Source organism: Podospora bellae-mahoneyi, chromosome 7, assembly GCF_035222275.1.
Source record: "Podospora bellae-mahoneyi strain CBS 112042 chromosome 7, whole genome shotgun sequence".
Taxonomy (NCBI): Eukaryota; Fungi; Ascomycota; class Sordariomycetes; order Sordariales; family Podosporaceae; genus Podospora; species Podospora bellae-mahoneyi.
Window position 1 is genome coordinate 506888 of NC_085886.1, and position 24592 is coordinate 531479.

A 24592-nucleotide genomic window follows, 5' to 3' on the forward strand; every position below is an offset into this window, starting at 1 on the left:
TCCCCCCGACTAACCCCTAAAATACCTCCCCTTATTCACCACCGGCGCCTCAGTCCTCTTCACAGCACCACCGGTCCACTTCTGCGTAACCGTACTCCTCACCACAACAACCGGCGTCCCATTCGCCCGGCTCATCATCTGCCGCTGCTGCTCATGCCCCACCGGCCTCGCCTGAGGCGCCACCGTCGGCCCAGGAACCACATACCCCGTCAAGCTCGCCGACACATCAATCAAAATCCCCTCGTCCGTCTCCTTGTAGAACCCCCTCGCATCGAAACTGTCCAGCTTGAACGGTTCCGGGACCGGCACAGCCGGCACAGGCGCCTCCACCCAAAGGTTCATACAAACCGGGTAATTCTGCGCGCCTCCCTTGTCCTTGGCATAGTGAAGCGCGATGATCTCGTGACGGAGGACATAGGGTCCCGGCTTCAGCCCACGCGGGATCTCCACCTGCCACGAGTTATTCCTCGCGATCATCACGTCCGTCGCCCACTTCCCCGCCGGACTTCCCCATGTCCCTGGCTCTCCCGGCGCGAGGACAGGGTCGGAGTCGTCGAGCTTGGTCCAGCGGAGGTTTGTCTTGGAGACAGATCCGCACCCGTCAGCGGTGTTGAGGCAGGGGGCGATGTAAGCCAGCACCGGGCCGACGTGGCCGATCGGCCAGCCGTTCCACTGGATGTGAACCGTTTCCCCCGCCCGAACGGGGGCGTGGGCCGAGGGGGGAGCGCCGGACTTGTGGCAGATGATCTCGGCGGAGGCGTACTCTGCCGGGCCGACGTAGCCGTCGTCGGCGTTGGAGGAGGACCAGCCTACCCGGTTGGGGAAGTTGGCGATGTTGGGGCGGGGGTCGAAGCCGTTGTAGAGCACGCCGTTGACGAGGATGTGGGCGAGGTGGGAGTGAGCCAAGGCTTGGGAGGCTGCGGCTCCCAAAAGGAGGAGGGAGGTCGAAAGGGAGGGCATGCTGTCAGATTATGCAGGTTGCCGGAGCCGAAAAATAATCAACAGCAGGAAAAAGGGGGGGGGAGGAATGGGAATAAAAGATGTGAGCTATAGGGTTCAGTCCTTTGAGAGTGAGCTGACCAGGCGGCTATTGTTGGCGGCAAGTGGACAAGACAGCCCAGCCTGTTGTGTTGGGATGACAAGCAAATCCAGATATTGGGGTGCAGAGGCGGTTGATATTTATCCTTATTGGAGACAATAACATGATGATCTGGAGCTGGCTTGCCGAGTGGGCTCCGCATGATCGTTCTGCTAAGAGATTCAAATTGCATCTCACGCCTCTTCCCGTTCCCTGTTGCAGAGAAAGAAGGCACGGTTCGGCCGTAATGCGGTCTCTTGCCGTCTTGTCGATGATGAAGCCTGGTTGCTGGGATCCATCGTGGTGTTTGTTCTGTCAGGGGTCCACTTACACAGTGGGTTGCCAACATTGTACATGGAAAAAGACCATGGTGTTTGCTCTGCAATGCCTCTTTTGGGAAAATGCAAGGTTAGGAACCAAGGACCGAAGACTGCCGCCGATCTCCTCACCGAATCCTCACCTCATGATCCAAAACAATGAATTCTTGAGACGTTGCAGACACCAACAAAGAGAGAAATGGTGATGATCCGGCAAGGGAGGGGCAGAAAAGACTTGTCACGGAAGGGAGCGTTGCGTTATTTGTCCAATTCAGTTAGTGTCATTTGTCCCATCTGCCACGCCGGATAAAACGTCTCTTGTTCTTCAGGCTTGAATGGGCCGGTAGTCAAGTGTGGATCTGCGGATCAACACGCCCACGCCGCTGTTTTCTGGGGAATGTGGGGATCGAATTCATCTATCTGAGATGCTGCTTGTTAGTTACCTGTTCCGTGTTTGAGGGTTTTCAAATGATGTACAAAATGCGGCAGATTCTCTCCGCGGGAAAATACCCACTGCAGTTGAGCTAGTTTTCTTTTTGATTTTGATTTGGAGTCATTCTTTCAACTATACGCTCGAAAAAGTTTCTTCGGTCTTGGAATCGATAGCCAGCCCCTGCAACCATGTCCCCCACGCAGACTTCCTCACCCCCATGGAACACACCTGACAACGGTTCTGGAATCTGTGCCGCTAATGGGAAATGCACATCATTGACCGGTCTCTCTCAAAGGATGCGGCACAGGAGACCTATTGCCAAGTCGGGGAACTGTCCAGGGCAGCCTTAGTAACCCATCGCTTGCATCGTGCCAATCAGGAAGCCAGGCACAGGGGGGCCGACAACGACATATGGACTAGGGGGCGGTTTATATAGGGTTGGTTTTCATGCAGCTGCCTTATGGGTACCAAACCTGACCTCACTCATGGTGAACAAGGCGACCCGAGTGAATGGGATCCAGGTCCAGACCTGCTTCCATAGCCATCACTGTTGTTCTCTCGAAGCCGACATCAAATCCGCATCAAAGTAAGAAATTTTTGTTGGTTGTTACTCATTTGTTGGTACCCATCCTCACTTGATCCTGTTTCGCCCTCTCTGTCCTGTCGCCATTCCCCTGACATCAACCAAGAATTCACCTACCTGGCGAGACCCTGCAAACCTGTCCCTCAACATGCCGGCCCCAACGGACATTTTGACTCTTGCCTCCAACCCCAGCCACGTGGTGGGCGTGGTATTCCGGTTTCCAGACAATGCCCAGTGTGATTTACCAACGTAAATCCAAGGATGCCATGCCATCCAACCTCCCTCCCAGACCTCCCTCACCGAAACCTCGTATCCTCTCACCTCCTCACCCACCACCCCAACCAACCAGCCAAAAACCCCGAATCTCCGCTTGCGTAACAACGGAAAGGCCCTTCCCTTCCAGTTTCATGCCCGCCAAAGTTCCACAACATATCGGGCTTATAGTCGGCTTCCGTTCGCGGGAATCGGTGCGTTCTAACCCGTGTGGCTTGCCTGGGGGTGGTGTGATCCCGAACGCCTCGAGAGATGTGGCTTTCAGGGGTTTGGTCCCTGGGAAATGGCTGACCGAGATAGTATCGAGACTGGTTTTGAATCGATAGACGCGGTGGGAAGGGTCGAAAGACCGGTTCACCGTTCAAAGCACGCCGAACAACATTCTTTGTGAGCCAAGAAAGGAAGATGCACCGAGGCAGTCAAGAGTTGGCCGCCTTTAAGACCACCCCAGGCCAAATTCGCAAAGAGATCTTGTTCAGCACTCCGCTGGAAAGAAAGTAGGAACCGTACCAAAAGACAAAGAAGCAATCTATTGTGCTTTCAAGTTTGAAACCAAGAACAGAAAAATCCATTAAGCTAAATAATTAAATCATTAAACGCCATATGCTTGTGTCAATTCCAACTTCCCAACCCCATCTTCCCAGCCCCACCTATGGTCGACGAGCTGCCCCAAAGGTTACCCAAAATATATACACGCCCCCCTCCCCTCCCCCTCCACAACCATCACACGGTCAAAATATCATATCATCCGAAGTGAAAGCCTTTTGTGTGTAATCCCCCTTTTGTGTGTCCCTTCTTTCATACATACCATCCACTCTCCGTCATATCTTACCACCTCCAAGAACAAAACAAAAAGTAATGCACAATATACAAATTATACCCATTCAGTATCAACAACGGCAGCGTGTGATACCAAGGAAAGTCATTCTTTAACCTGTACGTCACCGCGCTAATCACACCGCCAATCGTCAGTATCGTCCAGAACCAACAGAGCAGCCTCATGTTTCTAAACTTGTTGCTCTTCTTGTGCGCCTTCTTGTCGCCCGACGCCGCCCAGAGGAGCTCAATTCCAAACAGGCGGTCTTTGATGGCCGTGAGGTAGGCGTACGACTGGACTATCATGACGTGCTGGACGTTGAAGCCGTATTTGGCCTTGGCCCAGAAGCGGAAGAGCAGGGAGCCGTAGATGATGGAGGGGATGGCGAAGGCGAGGTTGTAGTACTTGAACCATTCGGGGCGGAAGATGAGGAGGAGGGTGCCCGGGATGGGGGAGATGAAGATTCCGAGGGAGACGGCCGAGTAGTAGAGGAGACCTGTTGATGTCAGCATTGATCGCAGTAAAGGGATGGGGAAACGTCGAGGGGTAAACACACCACAGAGGTAGCAAACCTTCTGAATGAAGGAAAGGTTCGAAGTCCAGAAATGCTTGGTTGTCAGGAGTGTCGTGCTGCCTCTGGCCCAGCGCATCTGCTGCGAGAAAAAGGAGCGTGGGGTGTTGGGGCAGATGCCCGTCGCCAAGCAGAGAGGCACGTACTTGACCTTCCAGCCGCGGTCAACAGCACCGAAACTGCATCTCGTTAGCCCCACTGTCATCTCCCGTTAAACAGCCAGAGCAGTCAAGACTCACCCAGTGTGAACATCCTCCGAAAACCCAATCTCGGCCGTCCCTCCCACCTCGACCAGCGCCTCCCTCCTGTACACGGCATTGCTCCCCACACAAATCGACGCACCCCATTTGTTCCGGTTCACCTGCACCACGCGATAAAACAACTCCTGCGTCGCTCCAGCACCCTGCTCAACCCAAGTCTGTTCATCAGTCACCCTGAAAAACTGCGGACTCTGGATGATAGCCGTCTTTGGATCCGCCATGTGCTCAACAACAAGCTCCTTGAGGAAATCGGGACGAGGGCAGAAATCAGCGTCAAAGATGGCAAAGAACTCCCCCTCCGTCCTGGCAAAAGCCCACCGGAGGTTGCCCGCTTTACGCAGCCTTGGACGGTCCTCACGGACAATGTAGTTGAAGCCGTACTTCTCTGCCAGAGCCTTGATGGCCGGTTGGTCACCATCGTCAAGGACATAAACCTTGAGCTTTGCCGCGGGCCAATCAAGCTTGATGACGTGCTGGTAGGTGTTCTCGATAATCTCCAAGGGCTCAGAGCAGCAAGGCAGGTAGACATCCACCGTCGGGGCAGTCTCATCGTTGATCGGGTACTTTTCGACCAGCTCCTGGTGGCCCTTGTAGTCCCAATCCTTGCCGACCACACCGACAAAGTACGAGATGATGAGGTAGACGTTGAGGAAGCCGACAAAGACACCGTACCAGGCGAAGATGGGCGCGCAGACGGAGAAGAGCCACATGCCAGCCGAGAGGGTGAAGAAGGAAAAGAGGCCAAAGATGTAGAGCGGGATGCGGTTCGTGTGCAGGTACATCATCTTCTCCTCGTCGGTTGGGCCGGTGGGGAAGACCAAGCCTGGTTCCTCCCTTGGGCAGTAGGTCTCCCGGAAGCGTTCATAGAGACGCTTGAATGGATTCCTGGATTTCTTTCTGGGCGTAGCGGCTGCCTCCTCGCCGGCCTTCTCCGCGTCAGTAGAAGAGAAAGCAACAGGCTGGGTGCCCTTCTCAACGTCAGCACCGGCCTTTTCATTGAACACTTCCTCCTGTGGTAAAGCGGCAGTCTGCTGAACATGTTAGTATCTGGTTCAACCTTGAATCAGGAAGCAGATTGCTTACGATTGTCTCCCCCTTGGTTGTTTGTGTTGGGGGCGGCCGTGTCAGTGCTCTTGCAGGAGGGGTGACATCGGCAACGGGGAGGTCCTGAGTTGGCCAGCGTTAGTACATCGCACGGCGATATTAACCATGGTTTCACTTACTCCAGATGTCCTCCTCGAAGACGCACTCTGTGCTGACGAGTCCACATCTGATGGGTCTCTGAAAGGATCTGGAGTGGCCAGGCTTAAACTGGAACTCGGGGTCTCTGGTATCCCGGGCCGAAGCTGATCCTGACGAGGCGCCATCCCGATCTATAGCTGCGCCTGTATCGGCAGCGAGGCTGGAAAGGGGAAGGGAAAGGAAGAAAAGACTGGTCGTGGAGAGGACGACCGACCACGCAGGTGGGAAAGATCGAAAGGGAAAGAAGAACACAAGAGAGAGACTTGCAACCCAGACGGAGAAAAGAACGACCGTGTGAGGTGTGCAACGCACGACAAGGCCACGATATAAGACGAGCAGCTTCACGGGGGACAGGCCGGCTGCTTCTCTTCAACGATCTGTGATCCAAGACCGCGGACAGTTGCGGTGACGTTTGCTCGGTACGACGCCGGCAGTGGCTGCCAGACGATCTCGCCGAAGAGGGAAGACACTATTGAAGCCGAAGAGCCAGGGGGGGTAAAGATACCACCCCACGCCTGCTCAAAACGGAGGGCGATCGCTTGATAGGGGAAGTGACGTGGTCTCCGGGCCCTGGCCCGTAGAGAAAGAAGCGCCAACCTGAAGTGGTGGCCCGCTACACTTCGGCACAAGAAAACAACGGGCAGGACAGACGGCCGGTACGAAAGAGAAAAGAGACATGCAGCAGAAGAACACAAAGAAAGAAAAACATGAGATGGAAATTCTGCGGAAATTTCGACACACTGCGGAAGGGCTGCGGGACGTGAACATGGGGCCACTGCAGGTACCCATTAGCCAGGATGTGGATCCGCGAAGGCTAGACTTTCTGATTAGACGACGTTATAATAGTACAGCACCAACACTTCCGATGATCGACATGTTCAACACTACCAACCATGTCCATGACCATGATGCTGCTCGAGTGTCTGGGGCGGCCCGAGCAGCACCTGACTTGGACTTGGGAAGCTCCTCGGGCGGCAGTGTTGGGGCTGCTCCGGTGTCGAGCACCATATCGAAGTCCGTGGCCGAAAAGGTGACATTTTCCACAGAACGGAATGCTTCTGATCCAAAAGCCACCACGCCGACAAACGAGCCAGCTGAGACAAGGCCTTCGCGCCAGAGGTATTGCAAAAGGGGCGAGACCTCTGCCGAGAAGCTCAGCGCGTTTCCCTCGGCCACCCACGAGAATACGTTGGTACCTCTCTGGTTTTTTCCGTAGTACAAGGTGCTAGGGCAGCCACGTTAGCGGGAATCTGTAATGACTGGCCGACTGATGAGTGAGTCCAAACAAAAACAACATACAAGTCCACATTGCCCAAGGTGAGACTTATGCGAGGTCTGTTTTCGTTCCATCCAAGAGGCTGCGCATGTCCAAATCTCCCGAGCCAAATCATGATTTCCGTCTCGGCCATGGTTTCCTTGACAGACTTGTCCGCATTGCGATCAGCAAACATGTCGAAGGCCACATTAGCCGTCACGTCAAGGTCGGCCAAGGCTGAGGTATCAACACTCAGTCTCGGTGCCGGTGTCGATCCCGCCCCCATGGACCATTTCCCTGTCAGATGCATTGCCGAGATGTTGGATAGCGTGACGGGGAGAGCCGGGGCTGTCAGCTTAACGTGGGGGTAGGAGTGCACCGTATCCGCCGCCGAGGGCCATTTCCAAGTGGCATCAAAGGCCGGCGGTGAGTCTCGAACCTGGGAATCCTGGTCAGCCCTGAGAACCGTGATAGCCAGTCAGGTGGGTGGGGGGGAGAGACAAGACAAGACACGGGGCCAAGACTCGGGGGCGGGAAGGGGAGTAGGGAAAAAAGCAGGAATCCGCTCACGTACCGACATGCACTGAAAGCCCTGGCCGTCAGGATTCCACGCATTTGGAACATCTGGTGTCGAGTGAGCCGTGCTTGCTCACTGTCGAGGGGATCTGATTGGGTACTCACATATCAACTCGCCCGATCGGCTCGTATAAGTCTTTTGGTTGCAGACGGTTGCATCGTACGAGCCAGAGCTTGCAGAAGTCTGTTTGATGCATAATAGAACCAGGACAATTGCGTGGCCCAGGCACTGCATCGTGTTGACGGAGTGTAACTCGGGGCAAATGGGCGCGGTTGTCGTGGATGTTCCAGGTTGTCAGAGATGTCAGGGAACAGGACAGTGCTCCGTACTGATAAAGCAGGGCCAAGCTGACACCGGGCTCTCTGCGTCCCCCGGCCATCCTCGTATGCCACCGTGATGCACACTGCCCAGCCCGCTAGAGACCCAGACAGACAGGTCCAATCAGCCCCAGCCGCAAGATTGATCTGGCGCGCACCACTGGCGGATGTTCCACTGCTTTCAAGCGCTGTCGGGCTCAGGGGCGACGCAACACACCTCGGGTTGGCCCCTGCGTGTTACGGAAGCTGCTGGGTGCTACAGCAGGCGCCACCACGAGCTACTACACATAAACGCCCCTTCTCCCGTGCCGAGTCCGGCACGAGGTAAGTCAGGAACGTGAGACTGCAAAGAAAACTACAGGTAGACAGAGAGACCTTTCGTCCCTCCTCTCAAGTCCAGCCTGATGGCCCACTGCTGTCGGTTGCGATTGTGGAATAGTAAGGTTCGCCCGTCAGCAGGGGGGAAAAGCCGCCATTTGCCTCGACAAAATGCTCAGATCGACAACACTATCTGTGATATTGCCAAGTCATCCCAGTAAAGCCCGCCAAGAGATGTTGGGCCTGGAGATCCGAACCCCTGAAAAGCCAATGGCATGTCGCGGATCGGCAAACAAAGATAGGCGGCCTGAGCCGCACCAGCCCAGCAGGGAATAGTGATCGTCTGGCAGACGCCAATGGACGCCAATGGCGCCATCAATCAAGTGCTCTGGCACTACTGGACAATTCCTTTTTTCTCTTCCCAGTTCATCCCACCTCGAGTTTGTCGGTGGCTTTTACGCCAAGACGGAAATCTTGGTTGTCTCATGAGACAGCACATCCGCACAATTCCCCAGGTCGGGCCTTTCGGGCAACACCATGTACGGTACAGAATACTTCCCCGAGAGATAACGGGTCAATACATCCGAGCCCAGCCGCCAACTGCAGCCAGCATCCGGCTTGGGTCTGCCGACACTTCAGCAGCCATCGAGATCCTTGGACCTTCCGTTTGTATTCTGGCCTGTCCGAAAGAGGAAGCGAAGGTGCTATGCCGGGCAGACTCATCCGGGAGACAGGATCATCAGCACTCGGAGCGGTGACTTGGTGAGGGTGATGGCATCGGCGTTTCCTTGATCCAAGGCTGCCTGTTGACGATGATCTCGATAGCTGAGATCTGTTTGCTCCAGGGGTTCGAGGAAAGGGGCCCGCAACGGCGTGGGTGGGCATACACAGCATTAGTCCGGAGGTGTGTCTTGACCAATGTTATTGCTGGCGTTATTCCGATGGGCAGAGAAGGACCGCCATTGACGTACTTGCTGGGTGTGATGGTATATATGTTCATCCTTTGATCATGCCGAACTTTTCGCGCCGAGAATTCTTCACTTCGTCTGCTGCATTGTATTACCAAGACGACTCTTGAAGAACCATAGGTCCTGCAGCAGAAAGACTTTTTGTCTGAGCCGCCGAAACACGGAAGCCAAAGCTGCCCATGGACGCCTCCAGCTCACCAGCAAGGCCCAAGATGCCCCCTCGACTCCCGAGGTCGTTACCAAGCTCACACTCGATAGCGTCAACCTTTAGTCCGGGGAGCTCGACACCAGGATCATGGACAGTGAGCCCGTGGAATCGAGATACACCAGACACCTCGCCTCCCAGCTCCGACGCTGGCTCTCCTAAGCTCCAGGCCAAACAAGCAGATGATAGTGGGAGGATCTCTCCGGTGGAGGGCTCACTCGACGGGCAGCCGCGTTTTGGGGTCGTACGCAGTGTCTGCTTCGTCGGCGCTGGTTTCGTCGGTATGTCGTTGCCTATCCCCGCTGTTTGGGACCCATTGAGACTGACATGTTGACAGGAGGACCGACGGCTGCTGTCATTGCCTACCACAACCCACAGATCCAGGTCAATGTCGTCGACCTTAACGAGGAACGAATCAAGTCGTGGAACTCGGCCCATCTTCCCATCCACGAGGATGGCCTGCTCAAAGTGGTACGAACGGCACGAGACGGCGCGCTGAACAAGACATTGGTACTGCCCGGACTGCCCAGGGCTATCGAATTGAAGCAACGGCAGCCCAACTTGGTATTCTCGACCCGTGTGGTGGACGCTATCGAGGAAGCCGACATCATTTTCATCTGCGTCAACACACCCACTAAAACACACGGTATTGGCGCGGGTTCCATGGCTGATGTGAGCGCAATCGAAAGCGCAACGCGGACTGTGGCCAAGCATGCCAAGGAAGGAGCCATCATTGTTGAGAAGAGTACTGTTCCATGTGGAACCGCACAGATGATCCAGGATATTGTGAGTCGCTGCCATGTAGTCTGAACCGGAAGCAGTTTGCTGACTTGAAAACACAGCTTCGATACTACCGGCCAGATGTCGAGTTTGAGGTGCTTTCCAACCCGGAATTCCTAGCCGAGGGCACGGCTGTGGAAAACCTCATGCACCCTGACCGAATTCTTATCGGTAGTGCCCAGACACTTGCAGGTCTCCGTGCTGCCGCCGTTGTCAAGGACGTGTACGGAGCTTGGGTGCCTGCGGCTCGCATCGTGACTGTCAACACCTTCAGCAGTGAGCTGGCCAAGCTTGTGGCAAACACCATGCTTGCTCAGCGTATCAGCAGTGTCAATGCAGTCAGCGCCATGTGCGAGGAGCTTGGGCTTGGAGCAGACGTCGAAGACGTTAGCCTCGCCATCGGAAAGGACGCACGACTGGGTTCCAAATTCCTCCAGGCTGGCGTGGGATTTGGGGGCTCCTGCTTCGAAAAGGATATCCTCAACTTGGCCTATCTTGCAAGGGAGCTCCATCTTGATGTGGTGGCCGACTACTGGCTTGCTGTGCTGAGAATGAATGAAGACCAACGGCGGCGTTATGCTCGCAATGTTGTGCGCGAGCTCAACGGATCACTTCGAGGGAAGAAGATTGCCATCCTAGGATTCGCCTTCAAGGATGGTACTAATGACACGCGCAACAGCATTGCTGTTCACGTCATCAAAGATCTGGCCATGGAGATGCCGCGCGAGATTGCCATCTTCGATCCCGGCTGTGCGTCGGCCGAGATCCGTGAAGAGGTCGAGAAGGCGGGCTTGACCGCAAGCCAGCTCGAGCGCATCAAGATCTTGACCAACTGGAGGGATTGCGTCCAGGAAGCAAGTGCCGTGTGTATCCTGACACCGTGGAAACAATTCCGGGGCCGCAAGCTTGGCTCGGCCACGTCTAGCAACAAGAAGGCACGGAAACTGGCAGCTGACTGGGCGACAAGCTGTGTGGCAGACAAAGCTGATATCAGCGAAATGGACATCTTGGCACTGGAGGAGCTCGTGAGAGACAAGTCGTCGGCGACTACCGGTGATGACCCATTGGAAAGACTGGCACCGCTTGCGCCCTGCCCCGAAGAGTGTTCACATTGCCGCATCGGGAGCGCAGAGGCTCATGATCAGGAGCCAGTGGACTGGGCCGAGGTGGCCGGCATGATGCAGGAGCCGCGTTGGGTGTTCGATGGGCGGAATGTGGTGAACAGGCTGGAGCTCCAGAGTCTTGGTTTTAGAGTGAGGGGTATCGGAAAGGGTTTTTGAGGATGAAAAATGGGTAATGGTAGATATCAGGACGGGAGTTTGGCGTCATCCCCATGTTGTAATTGCGTGTGAATTCTTCTTGTATATCGGGCTTTTAATCGGTTTTAGTTGTTGAAATTGAAGGATAGGTTCCGGATTTGCGATGGCAGCTTTGGGCGCAGGGTTCAGGGTGCAGGTGATGTCAGGTTAGAGTTGAATTGAGGTAAGCTGTTAGTGCACTACTGAGCTGTTCGCTTAAAATTAGTGCCGTGGGCTGTCCAAAATTAACAGTGCGCTCCCGCCCATCCCCCTGCCCGTTCTGTGCTTGGCAAGTCCTTCAGCCCGATCCCGTCTCAACAACCTCACCAACGGGTAGTCTCGATACGTTTCTCCGGGCAATGTTTGTAAACAGCAACTGCCGCTCCGAACATCGCTAGCCCACCGTGTTATCATTTGACACGACATCTTCACAGCCTGACAATACACCATGGCAATCTGGTGCAAGCTGCCGACTGCCGTCGAAAATGCCCAGCCAGATAAGCGACCAGAACAGCCGGCCGGGTGGTCCGTCTGTCAGAGACCTAGAACCACCTGTTACCAACAGCAACAACACCTCAGTCTGTAACCCTCGGCATGGTAACAGGTCACACCAGCATCCCACTGAATAGGCATTCATATGCCGCGATAGCATTGGGCTCCAGTGAAGGCGTACAGGGCCGCCTCCAGCAATAACGTTCCCCGACTTTCCATATTGGTGTTGACATGTTTCGACAGCCGTCACGCCACGATGGTTCGGCCGATACGCCCGGTCTTCCCGCCGATGCATCTTCCCGTGGCTAAAAGCAAGAGCCTCATTCTGCTTCCACGACCACAGCCGAATGGAAGAGCCCTGAACGCAAGCTATGGACAACATCTGCTATTTTGTACCTTGGCTAGGCTTCCATCGGGGAGAAAAGATGGTAAGGAGATGTGTCACGACGTCAAGGGACAACCCAAGAAGGACAAGCAAGGCTATCTTGACCGAAACGCATCACCAGATCATCTCAACGTTGGCGTGACGTTTAACTTAGCAGATGGCTCTCTCGTGTTCGAACACATCTGCCCTGTTATCTGAAGGCTCATCAGTGGAACTCGGTGGCAAACTCGGCCAGAGGGAACCAAATATTGGGGGTGTATAGATGACGACGATCAACTACACTCTCTCGGGGCATGCTTGGCAGGGTCCAGCAGGAGTGCAATATTTTTACGAGTCTCAAGACGACTCCTGGTGTTTCTTTATCACGTCGGATGATACAAGAGAGTGTTGGCCTTAGCCTAGGTTCGCAGATGGTAGAAGTTTCTGGCTTCGTTGGAGGCACTTTTGCCAAGTCGACCTAGCCAAGCCCACCTCAACTGTCTTCTCGCGCTGTCCGAACAAAGCACAGCAGAAAGCATCGCATGCTGTGCTACTGTTCTCAGCTGTCTCGACGTGGAAAAAGAAAGCCCACGGATGATTCGTACCAACAGGCATTCATTGCACACCGTCACGGAGAGCTTCGTCGGTTGCCCAAAGAGGAAATTTCTGGTGTGGAAGGATGACGTCGACCCCACCATCTCGACCAGGCAAGCAGCTCAGCCTCTATGCAGTCGCCATAGCGGTCCCCCGCTGATCTCGTGCGCGTTTCTTGCATTACCGTTCACTGCCGTCGCTGCATGCATACACGATGTGCCAACGGTTGGGATGCTGCATTGCCGAGTTCCAGTGGCCGAATGGGTTGAGCCGACTTTGACGCAGGCCTCTAACGACTGGACGGCCTACTGTCCCGGTGCAGTGTGGGCGTGCTGACCGTGGCCTCTTCGGGAGGGAGCCCCGATCGCTGGAAGCTACCCTTCCGATGATCCTGCTACTCTGCAATAGTGCACAGCGGCAAATCGGCATCAGAATGGCAAACTCCAAGAGCAGATTTTTCTCAACAAAACCGCGGTGTCAGTCTACACAGTATGGCTTGAAATGTACTGCATGAGAGAAGCTGCCATCGACGTTGCACACGGCTCAAGGTGTGCAACCAGCAACTTCCTGCGCGGCTGACATGGCGACAGCCTCTGGGGATAACTGTCCTAATCTCTCGCCAGTGAGTCAGTAGCTTCGGTAAAGGGAACGCTGTAGGTGAGCAGTTGACCTCTCTATCTTGGTGGGCTGAGGTTGGTTTTTTGCTCGTCAGCAGGAGAAGCTGTATAGAACACGGACAGAAGACATTGATCAACACAGTTGGTGCTATTTTTGCCAGCCTGGTCAATTTTGCCCTGGTTGCTGCGCAGCATTCGGTTCCGGTCCCCTGGGTGTGCCGCGCAAGTGCTGGCAGCGCTTCTTCTGGGGACCGCCCCTGTTTCACCCTGCTTTGCCAACGGCCACCAAGCGACCACATTTGACGCGAAACCCGAGAGTCTCATTCTGGACTGGTGAATGTCAAAGAAAGAACATCATCTGTCACCCGGTGAGCATCATCATGCTGGAGGCTCGGAGTGAGAGGGAGGACTCACCACCTTGAAGTCAGGATGAGCCTGCTTGCTAATGGTCATTTGTTCAACTCAGCCTTCTCGAGGAGAGCATCTCATTGGTCTTGGAGAAGACATCCGCTGAATGTGCCGCAAAGGCAATTTTGCCCACACCCTCCCTTACCCCAGACAACACCGTTACACGGCAAAGGCAAGTAAGTGCCCGTGTGCTTGTTGTCGCCCGTTAGTACGGGGCGCATCCAGCGGCAGTGTGGAGGGTGTGAGCGGAAGCCGGCGGCAAGGCTGCCGAGCAATGGGGTGTGTGTGTGCGCCTCTTGTGGATGGTGGGCCGGGGGGAGTGTCCCCTCGCACCTGCAGAGGGTCATATCTGCATATAACAGAACCGGTCGCCCGCCCTTGGGTCGTCGGCCCTGATCCAAACCAACCTCGCCAGCCAGACTGCCCGCCAGAAACTCTCGCCAGAAACAGTTTGCACCGCCTAGCCTATCCTCACACCAGGTCTTCTACTGGAGATCACAAACATCGCCGAGACATCAACCCTTCGTATATCTGGGTCCGGACGCCAGTCTTGTCAACCCTCCTTTTTCTGGTTCTCCTCTATGTCCCCATGTCTTTGACACAACCTGGACGGCAATCAATAGCCTGTTTTACGCAGGACACGGCAGACTGACATCGCACTTGACCGGACACCACCTCAGATCACCATCACTTTAGCAATCGTAACCGGCCATCAAAGATCCCGAGCAGATCTACTGGGACCTCGTCACCAGTATCACCACCCACAGTCAAAACAGCCCGATATAACCATACCATCTCCCTCCACATCTCCACAACCCGTTCGATCAAACAAACACACTCAACGCCACCACCATGTGCCTCTCCAAGGTCTACTACAACTCCTACTCGGACGGCCAGCAGGACGTCACCGAAAAGACGTATGCCTGCCGCGATGGCAGACGCTGCGCCAACCCCGAAGTCCGCAAATACGACCGCAAATTCCCCTTCACCAAGCTAGGGGAAGCCCAGCCCGAGTCCCAACGCAGCATCTCTGAACGCAAGCCCACCCCCTACTTTGAGTCTCGCGGCTCCAAGTCCCCTTCCCCATCGGGCAGAGACAGCAGACGGGACTCTGGCATCTACATGGGCGGCGGCTCCTCTTCCAAGTCCAGCAAGCACTACGACCCTTACGACCCTTACTCCTCGGGACCCTATCGTTCCTCCTCTTCTTCCCGGGCCCGTGATGACCCGAGGGACTACTATGGTGGGAGGTCAAGGTCAAACTCGATCCCGCAGATCATCTACATGGACGGCCGGGACGGCTACAAAGAAAGCGGCAAGCGGTCGAGATCCAGCAGCAGGGATTACTCGAGGGATATCCCCCTCGGTCCCGTCCACTTGGCCGACGAGTACGGTCGTCGTTCCTCCCGGTCTCGCTCCCGAGACTCGACCGACTTGAGCTCCAAATACTACAGCACCAGCGGCAGGGGAAGAGGGGATGCCATGTCGGGGTACATGTTCGTTGACGATCAAGACGAGAGGCGGAGACAGAGAAGAGAAAGGCGGCTGTCGACCTCGAGCGCGATGGATGAGTACGACCCCAGTCGGTATGTGCCCCGCTCTTCGCGACGGGCTTCGACGACCGGGGGAACTGTGGTCCACCATGGGGATGGCACCAGCCTTTACACTTCGTCATCGGCACCCACCGGTCTTTCTTCGAGCAAGTCTGGGTCGGGACATGTCAGGTGGGAGGATGAGGTCCGCGCCAAGAGGAACAGGCAGAACGCCGAGATTGCCAACCGGCCGGTGTTGGGCTCGGACGGCGAGCCGAAGAGCATTCTCAAGAAGAAGGGCGATGTGAAGGGCAAGGGGAGGGAGAGTGATGAGGATCTGTATGACTTGAGGAGGGCAGTGGAGGGGATGGGGTTGCCGAGCAGAGGGAGGAGGTCGTCGTCGGGGAGGGACTTGATGGATGAGTATCCGTCTAGCAGGTATGATGATGGGTTGGGGGCGAGGAAGAGCAGGGGGAAGAGCGGGTATTCGGATGATCGGTATCGGTATTTCTGATTTTTTTTTTCTCCGGACACTTGGGTAATGCATGGCAGCGCGCGTTTTGATCCTTTTTGCTTTGGTCACTTTCACATCACACGTTTGGGGATATTATGGACACGGACGACGGAACGTTTAATTCTGGGGATATGGACATGGGGGCATTCTCTCGGCACATCTTTATTTCCTTTGTCTTTTTCTCCTCATGATTTTTTGATGAACATGTTTATTTACAAGGTTATGAAATACGCGAGTATACAAAACACAAAGAATGATTATGATTTACTTTTACTATACCTTACTGATACGAGGATGAGAGATGTGTTGTGGCGATGAGATGACGTTGGAAGCTGTCTTTGATATTGATATCCCTACCCCCCTCCCCGCTATCTTCCAGAAGGGTCACAAACCCGAACCAACGATCGCTTGGTAGTGTCGTTTCAACACCAATAAACACCCAAGATGGTCAAACAAAACGAAACATTTTGTTTTTTTGGCCGGTCTGGCTGGCTGCCCTAACCCACTCGTCCGACCATATCACCTTTTTTTTTTTTTTTCCCCTTGGTTGGTTGGTCTACCTACCCGCGAACAAGTATCTCAAACCAACAGCCGGCCCCTCTCCCAGGCCAAGCTCCAGGCCACTGCGATACTAAACGGGCGGCAACATCCCGCCGCCGCCGCGGCGGACCACACTTTCTCTGTCTGTTGGGCAACGGTGCCATCTCACTCAGATCCCATAGTACATATATATATTATATATATATACACATATATTCATGTATATTTCCACCAAAGCTTTGATGCCTTCCCCCGCTACGCCATCTCACCACCGCCTGCATTACACCCCATCTGCACTACCTCATGCGGACGCGCGCTTCTGTGTTTACATAAGATGACGGCTTGGTGATATCGACCCAACCCTTCCTGTCGTGAAAGACTTGCCCCCGCCGGTGACCGTCACCTGATCCCCCATCATCAGATGATCTCGACAACCTACACAAGTGGTGGAATCTCTTTAGTCAACGCTGTAGTGTGCACCCTCTCGCAGTATTGTTGAGAGGAAGGAGGTTGTGCCGCGTTTGGGTGTTTTTGACCGAGAGACGGCAGAAGATGGCAAAGATGACACAGCAGTGTGCCATATCTGCCGTGATGCCGGTGCTTGCTCGTGGCATGTAAACAAAATCTGGCCCGTGTGCTTCGTCAATCTGTCTGACCGCGACATAAGATCCGCGCCCTGGTGGTCTCGCACCCTAGAGCATAGTCTGATGCTTGAGAAAAAGAGACAAGACGAGATAATGATGATTAATATTAGTTTTCCTGCTCGCCTCTCAGCAGGGGGGTTCAATTCTATCCGCCTTTGTCCCAATCATCATCCTGCTTCCCATCCATTTCGTGCATAATAATGCTCATGAAAACTTCGACAGCCATAAGACTCCAGTCCTGAGACAGCAAACCGTAACACGTAAACGGGGAAAAGAATATGTGTGCCGAATGCACGGAGAGGCTCCGGGGAAGGCGATTCTATCGGGTGATAATTGCAAAAGTGTCCAGCGAGCAGCGCACTGTGGTCGGTCGCTATGCTCACGCCTCGGAGCAACGCCCCAACCCCTTCAACAGCTCCCCAGCACGCACATCAACCCCCCCCGCTCCCTTATCCTCCACCCCAAAAGCCAGAAACACCACATCGTCCGAGTAGGCGTGGTACTTGTTACCATGCTCCTTCCAGGCCATGGACGTGACATAAAACATGTCTGTCCTCCTCCGTCCCTCGTCACGTCCCCGGCCGTGGATCCAAATCGGCTTCTTGGACATGGCGTACATCTCAAAGGGAGCCCGCTGGTGAAAGAGAACGACGTACGGCTCGTACTCGCTATGCCAGCTGTAGTACGTCTTGTGCTGGATGATCGTCATGATGAACGTGTTGGAGTCGTCGGGCTTGCAGTTCTCGTCGGACCGCTGGCAGAGCGTGACCTTGAGCGAGTTGGTGGCCTGATGGATGGACTCGAGCTCGGGTGCCAGCTTGGGCATGTAGCGCGCCATGCACTTCTTGTCGTAGCTCGCGGCTTTGGGTGCGAGGTCCGATCCGATCACGGCTCCTTTGCCGTCGACGGCGCCGAAGGAACGCGAGGGGTACATGTCGTAGTGGATGTACATGTTGTCGTCCTTGTCCCAGAACGCAAAAAAGTTCTTCTCGAGGATGCCGTACGGAGGTGGCCTCTGAAGCTCTGTTCCGTACTCAAAGTCATCCTCGACGAGTGGCTCGGCAGGCCAGTCGACGAGAGTTCGGAAATCCTGAATCCATTGGCCAAAGCAGGTAAAGGCACTGTTGGACCCATAGATGGTGTACGGCTTCGTCGGCCCGTAAAAGGCGCGCGCATCGTGGGGGCCCTGGTTCAAGTTGAGCGGCGCGTACTTGCCAGTGCACTTGTCGCCTGTGGTCGGTTCAATAGGTAGCGGCTTTGGCTCGCCGACACACGTCAGGATGTCTCCCGAAAACTTGGCGTCGCAACCCGTCTCGAGGGCAATGAAGCCCTTTCCTTCGGCCTGGTGATCGGTCCATTTCTGGCCCATGAGCATCCAGGTATCATTTTGCGTAGGGTGTGGGAGGATGTTGGGGTTGAAGACGGGGACATGGCCGAACTTGATCTCGAAGTACTTCTTGTCTGTCGTCGACGCCGAGAAGATCCTGTGCCAAGCGGCCGTCGGCGCGAGGGGATTCGGACGGTCGTAGCTACCGACGTCCGGTTTCTCTTTCTTGTCCTCCTCATTGTCAGTTGTGGCCGGGCCGGAGCCAAGAGGCCTGCCGAGAAACTCGCCGACTCGGCCTCGGAGGTAGTCGGGCTGCGTGTGCCATAATCCAACGGTAACGAAAAGCAGTGCGACCACGGGGCAGAGCAACAGCACCAGTCGCTTGAGATCCCTGACGATCATGATATATATAAAAATACCAGCAAAACGAGCGACGGGTAAAGACAGACAGAGATAAATTGCCGACAAAGATGAGGACAGCAAGCAAAAGGAGAGAACTTGGGGTCGACAGGGAAAAGGCGGCCAAAGTACATGAGGCACAGTCCGCCAGGTAATATCACCCAGATCCCTCCCCGTTGCATCAATCCGAACCCACTTCTTTTTGCCCGCCCCTAAATCGCAATCGATAAAAAGAGAAAGCCGCGGGTGCTGAGTGCACGCATTCAGCCAGCCACCAAAGCTGTTTCCCGAGCCAGCAAATGGTTCAACGACGTTTGCAGCTTAACTATCAGCCGACAGACGTGTTCGCGCTGTCATCTGTCAAAGTGTTCTAGAACACATCCGCCGGGCTAGGACACCCCTTGTCGATGATGATAACGTGTAGTGGCGCATTCAGTTCGTAATCAAGAGACGCCCGTTCGCTGCTGCGCTCAACCGAGTTTCCCTCCCTCAGGCGTGAAGCTTTTCTCCAACTTCATGGTGAAGCGAACGACATGTGAAGGGCAAATCACTGCCCGTATTCGGTCCAGAGATCAGTTCCCCGCGCGAAACCGCTTGCAATTCTCCAGGTTTTTCTGTTTTGGGCGGGAATGTGTGTCGCTGGTTTCGGTTGGTTGGCTCGAACACAAGTCCCGGGCGTGAGATCCCTGTCAGGTCCCGGGTGGGGTGCGCTGATTAAGCTTTTGTGCTCTGTTCAGGGGCCAGCCTCTCCGCGTTCTCTTCAGTCCCTCGACGCGCAACGCGCACCTTTTTGACGTCATGCTCTGGCAACAGCCCTGAGCTCACTTGGGCAAGAAGCATACCACTTTAGTGCCTCAAATATGAAATATTCAGTGTCTCCTCTATGGATTGTATATGAACCTGCCGTGTATGTATGTGTCTTCCCCTCTCCATGGCCATCAATATGCTGTCCAAAGAATTTTAACAATAATTCCTCATCAAAAAAAAAAAAAAACCTTGCCATCCAAAGAGCAGTACGGGTATCAAAGGCGTCGCCGAAGCGTGGTCCTCGGTTATTTACTCCGGTAACTTGGTTGGTTTGGTTGCCGTCGTAGTAGACTTGTACAGCCACTGCGGGAACCTGACGCTGGGTTCGTCAAACATCCTCGTGACAATCTCGGCGAGCCATAATGTCAGCGGTAAGAGGAGGATGTGTGGCGCCAGAAAGCTCAGCTCCATCCCCAGGGGTCCTGTCTTGGGAAGCTCCCAGATGTTGACCCACTGAGGAAGGTTCTTCACTCGGTGCTCCTCCCACCACCCAACTGCCGCGTAGAGCCGATCTCCCACCGTCCAGATCACCGGGCCGTGGACGAGGTAGAAAGCAAACGATATCCTACCCATGTGCTGACAGAACCGTGTCTCAAAGAAACGCTTGACCCATCCGATGTGTGGGATGGCAGCCACCAGCATGACGGCTGCAAAGAAGAGGAAAAACCACTTGACGTCGTAGATGGACTGCGACTTGAGGAATGACAAGTAGTACCACCCCGGGTTCTTTCTCAACTCCTTCACATCCGCGCTGTGAGCCGGGATGCCCCCAAGCCACATGGCGATGAAGAAGCAGTGGTACATGATGATCATCTTGTACGGCCGGAGTCGCTCAAAAAAGGCCGGGAGCTCGTTCTTGCTGGCGAGTTGTTCGACGTCGCTGATGAACATGCCCGCAACAAAAAGGGCACAGTACCACCCATCCACGATGAACATGAAGTACCCCATCAGCCCGATTTGCAGCCACAGCCGCGCGTTTCGTGTGCACCTCGCAAAGGCAAGCGCCGCCGTGTACACGACGATGGACCCTTTCATCTCGACAGGGATGGACCAGAGGTGGAAGTTGTAAGACAAGATCTCGGCTCTGGTGTGGAAGATGAAGGTGAAGTTTTTGACCTCACAGTACCACCCCCAGATCTCAGCACCCAACGAGGACGCCCTCTTCAGAGGTAAAACCCAGATGTTGAAGACGTAGGTGAAAACCATGTAAATAAACGTTGTGGTGATTAATGGGATGTAGAGCCGCAGCCATCGCCGAAACAACGCGGATCCCAAATTGTCAGCAAGCTTTGCCTGGTCGCCTGATTGGATCAAGCTCATGGGCTTCATCGAGAGGACATATCCCGAGATGACGAAGAAGGTAGCCACGGCAAAGTGGCCGCCGTGGAAAAGGATGCGGACGAAGGGCAAGGCTGCGAAGTAGCAGTAGCCATCGTAGCAAAATGACGACTCGAAATACAGCCTCTGATCGGGCACGTGAGCCCAGAGTTGATGGTGATGAATGTAAACGAGAAAAGCGGCAAAGCCCCTAAGGCCATCGAGATATGCCGTCGGTCGTAGTTTGTCTGATTGTCCATGTGTCCTCGGCCATGGGCTGAGAAGTCGCCATATCTTGTTGATCCGTAGGGAAGCCAGCATCGATATCACGGCCGAGAGTGGGCCTGATGAGGCGTACTGATGCTTCCCCTGCCTGGACTCCAGCTCAATCACGTCGCTGGGCATCGTGGGCGACGGTGGTTGAGCGGGATCATGAAATGAAAGTTTCTCTCTGGGGAGTGGCTGGAACCCTCGTGAATGTCGTCGTCGTTGATGAGTTGCCGTTGCAAAAATGTTGGAATTTGTGAAAAGGGGGCTTTATCGCTGCTGACGGTTTGTTGTGCCCAGAACACTCAATGCAACCCTGGCTTCAAGGGAGGTGATTGGACGTTTGCCCAAGGTCTTGGAAGGATCAGATTCAGGGCCAGGTTTCTCCAGCTTTAATCGCCACGGCTGGCCTGATGCGACAACGGAATGCCGTGTCTCCAGAGGGAAGGGCCGCGTGAGAATGGATAAGACAACATCGCGACAGTTTAAAAAGAGCCTGGACGCGTTGAAAACATCTGTTTGTGGAGGTCGAGATTGAGCTGTGGGGAGCCAAGACATCAAAAGCGAGCACGGCAAGGTGGGAGTTACATAATCAGTGAATACTTTCTCCCTAGACCGCATTCCTACATCGCACTTTACACCTGGCAATTGCATGAGAGGCATTCGCATTCCCTCCCCTCCTGTAATTTACGTGTCGCTGGAGATTATCGCTTTGAACTAACGGTCGAGCATTTTCACTTTTCGACTCGTCCTCTGTCTCGACACCTGACAACAGACAACAGCAGAGGACCGGGGTAGGAGCGGAGCAGGCCGCCATCGCGGGGGGGCACTCCTTGCTTTCCCCATACTCTTGGCAATGTTTCGCCGAGAAGAGCACAAGGTCTGATATCCACCTCGACATGATGCTATTCACTGATATCAGGCCGTCAAATAGCTGCGGGTTATTATATCACCATGCTAATCGTTCTCTACACTACATGAGTGCCCTAGTTTGAGCTTTCATTGTGCCTGTTCGGTATAAATGTGTTCGCTGCCTCCAAAAACAAGTGCGGAGACATCTTCACATGCTGGCTGAAGGCCATCTCAAGTCCCGCGGCTCGATCCAAACTGGAACCAGCTCCGCGCCCATCGTGCAGATGATGGCGCCTCCCCATCGATCTTAACTGCTGGGGAAGCGGAGAAATCGAGGGAAAAAGACAACCAAGACAAGCTCAACGGCAGCACCAATGCAACCCTCACACATCATCATCCTTGCCGGCCCACCTGCCACTTTCTGGTAGAGATCGCTGTGAAATACCTTGTGCCTCCAGCCTGGGAGGCTGAAGCATCCTCACTGGCCACGGCAGCATGGGAGATGGAGAGGGCCCTCACCATGGCACCTCTCCGCACTGAGACAGTCCTTGAATCTCCACCACCCTTGCAAGTAGTTCCTGCGTCGGTCCTCTGAGCCAGGGTGTCGCTCTTATAAGCCAACCTCTAGGATTGGCCAGAGAGACGATCAGAGAGGGACTGCCTCCAGCAACTGGACCTAATCACATCCTGTTCCTTGGACAGACCCCGGCACTACACCTTCTCTCCCCGCCGTGACATTCAGCCATGTGCGGGCAGCCTGCTGGAGCACGCCCCCCAGATTCTAGTACTCCTCGGCAAAGCTTGTGACCGACCTGGCAGCCCGCGCCCCCTTGTGATATCCTCTTATTATTCGTCCGTCTCCCCTCTCCAAACCTGACCTCCATGCGTCGTCCGGTACCTGTCAAGTAGGCCAAGACGTTGCAAAGACCGTCTTGACAGCGCAAACCACACACCAGAGCCGCCCATGATGAAGTGGAGGCCAGCCAGGTTGAGCTCGCCGCTCTCACCACTCCTGCCAACAACCCCCTTGACCTCTCCGACTCTGAGCGTTCCCTCCAAACTCCGAAACCGGATTCCCTCGCAGATGAGGAGGACCTTCCCGGCCTACATCCTCATCGTCACCCTTCTCATCCTCCTCTTCAAAGCCGAAGTCTTTCCCTCCCAGCCAGCACCAGTCGGCTCCTCCTCCTCCGCCATCACGAGGAGAAGCCACCTTCAGAAACCCCTCGGGAGCAGCAGCTCCTCTCACCACCACGCACCGCAACAAGCCGGCGACTTCCCCAAGAAGATCTGGCAAACCTGGAAGGTCGACCCGTACAACTTTGCCAAGCGGGACAAGAACACGGCCCGGACGTGGACGAGCAAGAACCCGGGGTACCGCTACGAGGTGCTCACCGACCACAACGACCTCCTCTATGTCGAGTCCAAGTACGGGTCCGGGCCCGGCGGTCTCGACCGTCCAGACATTGTCGAGTTTTACAAGACGGTCACGGCGCAGATCATCAAGGCGGACTTGCTGAGGTATATGATTATGTATGCCGACGGGGGGATTTATGCGGATATTGATGTCGAGGCGCTGAAGCCGGCCGAGCGGTTTATTCCCACGAGGTATAATGTCACCGATATCGACATGGTGATTGGGGTGGAGATTGACCAGCCCGAGTTCAAAAAGCATGAGATTCTGGGGGGGAAGTGCATGTCGTTTTGTCAGTGGACGTTTATGTGCAGACCTGGGTTGCCGGTGATGCTGAAGCTGATTGAGAACATCATGAGCTGGTTGGAGGAGCTGGCTAAGCAGCAGAATGTGAGTAGTGTTGGGGAGGTGGAGTTGGCGTTTGATGAGGTGATCAGCGGGACGGGACCGTCGGCGTTCACGGGGGCGATTTTGGAGGATATGAATTCCAAGAGGAAGGGGAAGGGCGGGCAGAAGATTACGTGGGACAATACTTTTCATAATTTGGACGAGTCGAAGCTGGTGGAGAGGGTGTTGGTGCTGGATGTGGAAAAGTTTGCGGCTGGTCAGGGGCATTCGAACAGTGGGAATCACGACGCGAGGGGGGCGCTGGTGAAGCATCATTATCATGCGAGCAACTGGCCGAGCAAGCACCCTAGGTTCAAGCACCCGGCGTATGGGGAGGTGGAGAGGTGTAATTGGGACGCCGAGTGTGTGAGGAAGTGGGATGAGGATGTCGCCCAGTGGGATGGCCTCTCGGAGAAGCAGAAGAAGAAGATTTTGGACCGGAAGCAGAAGGAGTATGAGCAGGAGATGGAGAGGTTGAAAAAGGAAAAGGAACAGGCCGAGGCGCTAGAGAGGCTGGGACGGGCGGAGAGGGAGAGGAAGAAGCGTGAGGAGGAGGAGAGGCTCAGGAAGAAGGAGAGGATGGAGGAGGTTTATCGGAAGGCGGTGGAGGAAGACAAGAAGAAGAAGAATCAACAGCTCTTGCTGGAGGCTGCTGGGCTAGGACATAAGGAGTTGACGCCGCCTGGGCCTGGGTTTGTTGCTCCGGCTCCATTACCTGGACCTGGTGTGTTTCCGCCTGCATTATGATGAAGGGATGGCGAGGGGTGCTGGGATATTGAGCGAGTTGGACCTGATTTTATGGCAGCAAATAATAATGTATTAAGA

The 24592-nt window shown here is 54.8% G+C and overlaps 9 protein-coding genes across 9 annotated transcripts; 4 read left to right on the forward strand and 5 right to left on the reverse strand.

Annotated features, from left to right (window-relative positions):
- Nucleotides 1-9: 9 nt before the first annotated feature.
- Nucleotides 10-960, reverse strand: QC761_703390 (uncharacterized protein; the record flags this gene model as incomplete). Its single annotated transcript, XM_062881913.1, has 1 exon — nt 10-960. The coding sequence occupies one exon, from the start codon at nt 958-960 to the stop codon at nt 10-12; it is 951 nt and encodes a 316-aa protein (XP_062727894.1).
- Nucleotides 961-3315: 2355 nt separating this feature from the next.
- QC761_703380 (uncharacterized protein) lies at nt 3316-5699 on the reverse strand (the record flags this gene model as incomplete). Its single annotated transcript, XM_062881912.1, has 5 exons — nt 3316-3997; nt 4058-4251; nt 4312-5360; nt 5416-5499; nt 5556-5699. The coding sequence occupies 5 exons, from the start codon at nt 5697-5699 to the stop codon at nt 3513-3515; spliced, it is 1956 nt and encodes a 651-aa protein (XP_062727895.1). The 3' UTR covers nt 3316-3512.
- A 712-nt stretch (nt 5700-6411) lies between these two features.
- QC761_703370 (uncharacterized protein) lies at nt 6412-11877 on the reverse strand (the record flags this gene model as incomplete). The annotated part of the gene is made up of 4 exons (XM_062881911.1): nt 7511-11877; nt 7404-7453; nt 6874-7277; nt 6412-6799 (listed from the first exon to the last, which is right to left on the reverse strand). Exons 1-4 carry the CDS (start codon nt 7638-7640, stop codon nt 6412-6414), a joined length of 972 nt encoding a protein of 323 aa, XP_062727896.1. The 5' UTR covers nt 7641-11877.
- Nucleotides 7821-11274, forward strand: QC761_703360 (uncharacterized protein; the record flags this gene model as incomplete). The annotated part of the gene is made up of 3 exons (XM_062881910.1): nt 7821-9495; nt 9552-10000; nt 10057-11274. Exons 1-3 carry the CDS (start codon nt 9189-9191, stop codon nt 11272-11274), a joined length of 1974 nt encoding a protein of 657 aa, XP_062727897.1. The 5' UTR covers nt 7821-9188.
- A 1445-nt stretch (nt 11878-13322) lies between the features above and the next one.
- QC761_0102950 (uncharacterized protein) lies at nt 13323-13947 on the forward strand (the record flags this gene model as incomplete). The annotated part of the gene is made up of 3 exons (XM_062873141.1): nt 13323-13364; nt 13521-13727; nt 13918-13947. The coding sequence occupies 3 exons, from the start codon at nt 13323-13325 to the stop codon at nt 13945-13947; spliced, it is 279 nt and encodes a 92-aa protein (XP_062727898.1).
- Nucleotides 13948-14619: 672 nt separating this feature from the next.
- On the forward strand, nt 14620-15813 carry QC761_703350 (uncharacterized protein; the record flags this gene model as incomplete). Its single annotated transcript, XM_062881909.1, has 1 exon — nt 14620-15813. One exon carries the CDS (start codon nt 14620-14622, stop codon nt 15811-15813), a length of 1194 nt encoding a protein of 397 aa, XP_062727899.1.
- Nucleotides 15814-17376: 1563 nt separating this feature from the next.
- QC761_703340 (uncharacterized protein) lies at nt 17377-18726 on the reverse strand (the record flags this gene model as incomplete). The annotated part of the gene is made up of 1 exon (XM_062881908.1): nt 17377-18726. One exon carries the CDS (start codon nt 18724-18726, stop codon nt 17377-17379), a length of 1350 nt encoding a protein of 449 aa, XP_062727900.1.
- A 1053-nt stretch (nt 18727-19779) lies between these two features.
- On the reverse strand, nt 19780-21252 carry QC761_703330 (uncharacterized protein; the record flags this gene model as incomplete). Its single annotated transcript, XM_062881907.1, has 1 exon — nt 19780-21252. One exon carries the CDS (start codon nt 21250-21252, stop codon nt 19780-19782), a length of 1473 nt encoding a protein of 490 aa, XP_062727901.1.
- Nucleotides 21253-22933: 1681 nt separating this feature from the next.
- Nucleotides 22934-24514, forward strand: QC761_703320 (uncharacterized protein; the record flags this gene model as incomplete). The annotated part of the gene is made up of 1 exon (XM_062881906.1): nt 22934-24514. One exon carries the CDS (start codon nt 22934-22936, stop codon nt 24512-24514), a length of 1581 nt encoding a protein of 526 aa, XP_062727902.1.
- Between the last annotated feature and the right edge of the window lie 78 nt (nt 24515-24592).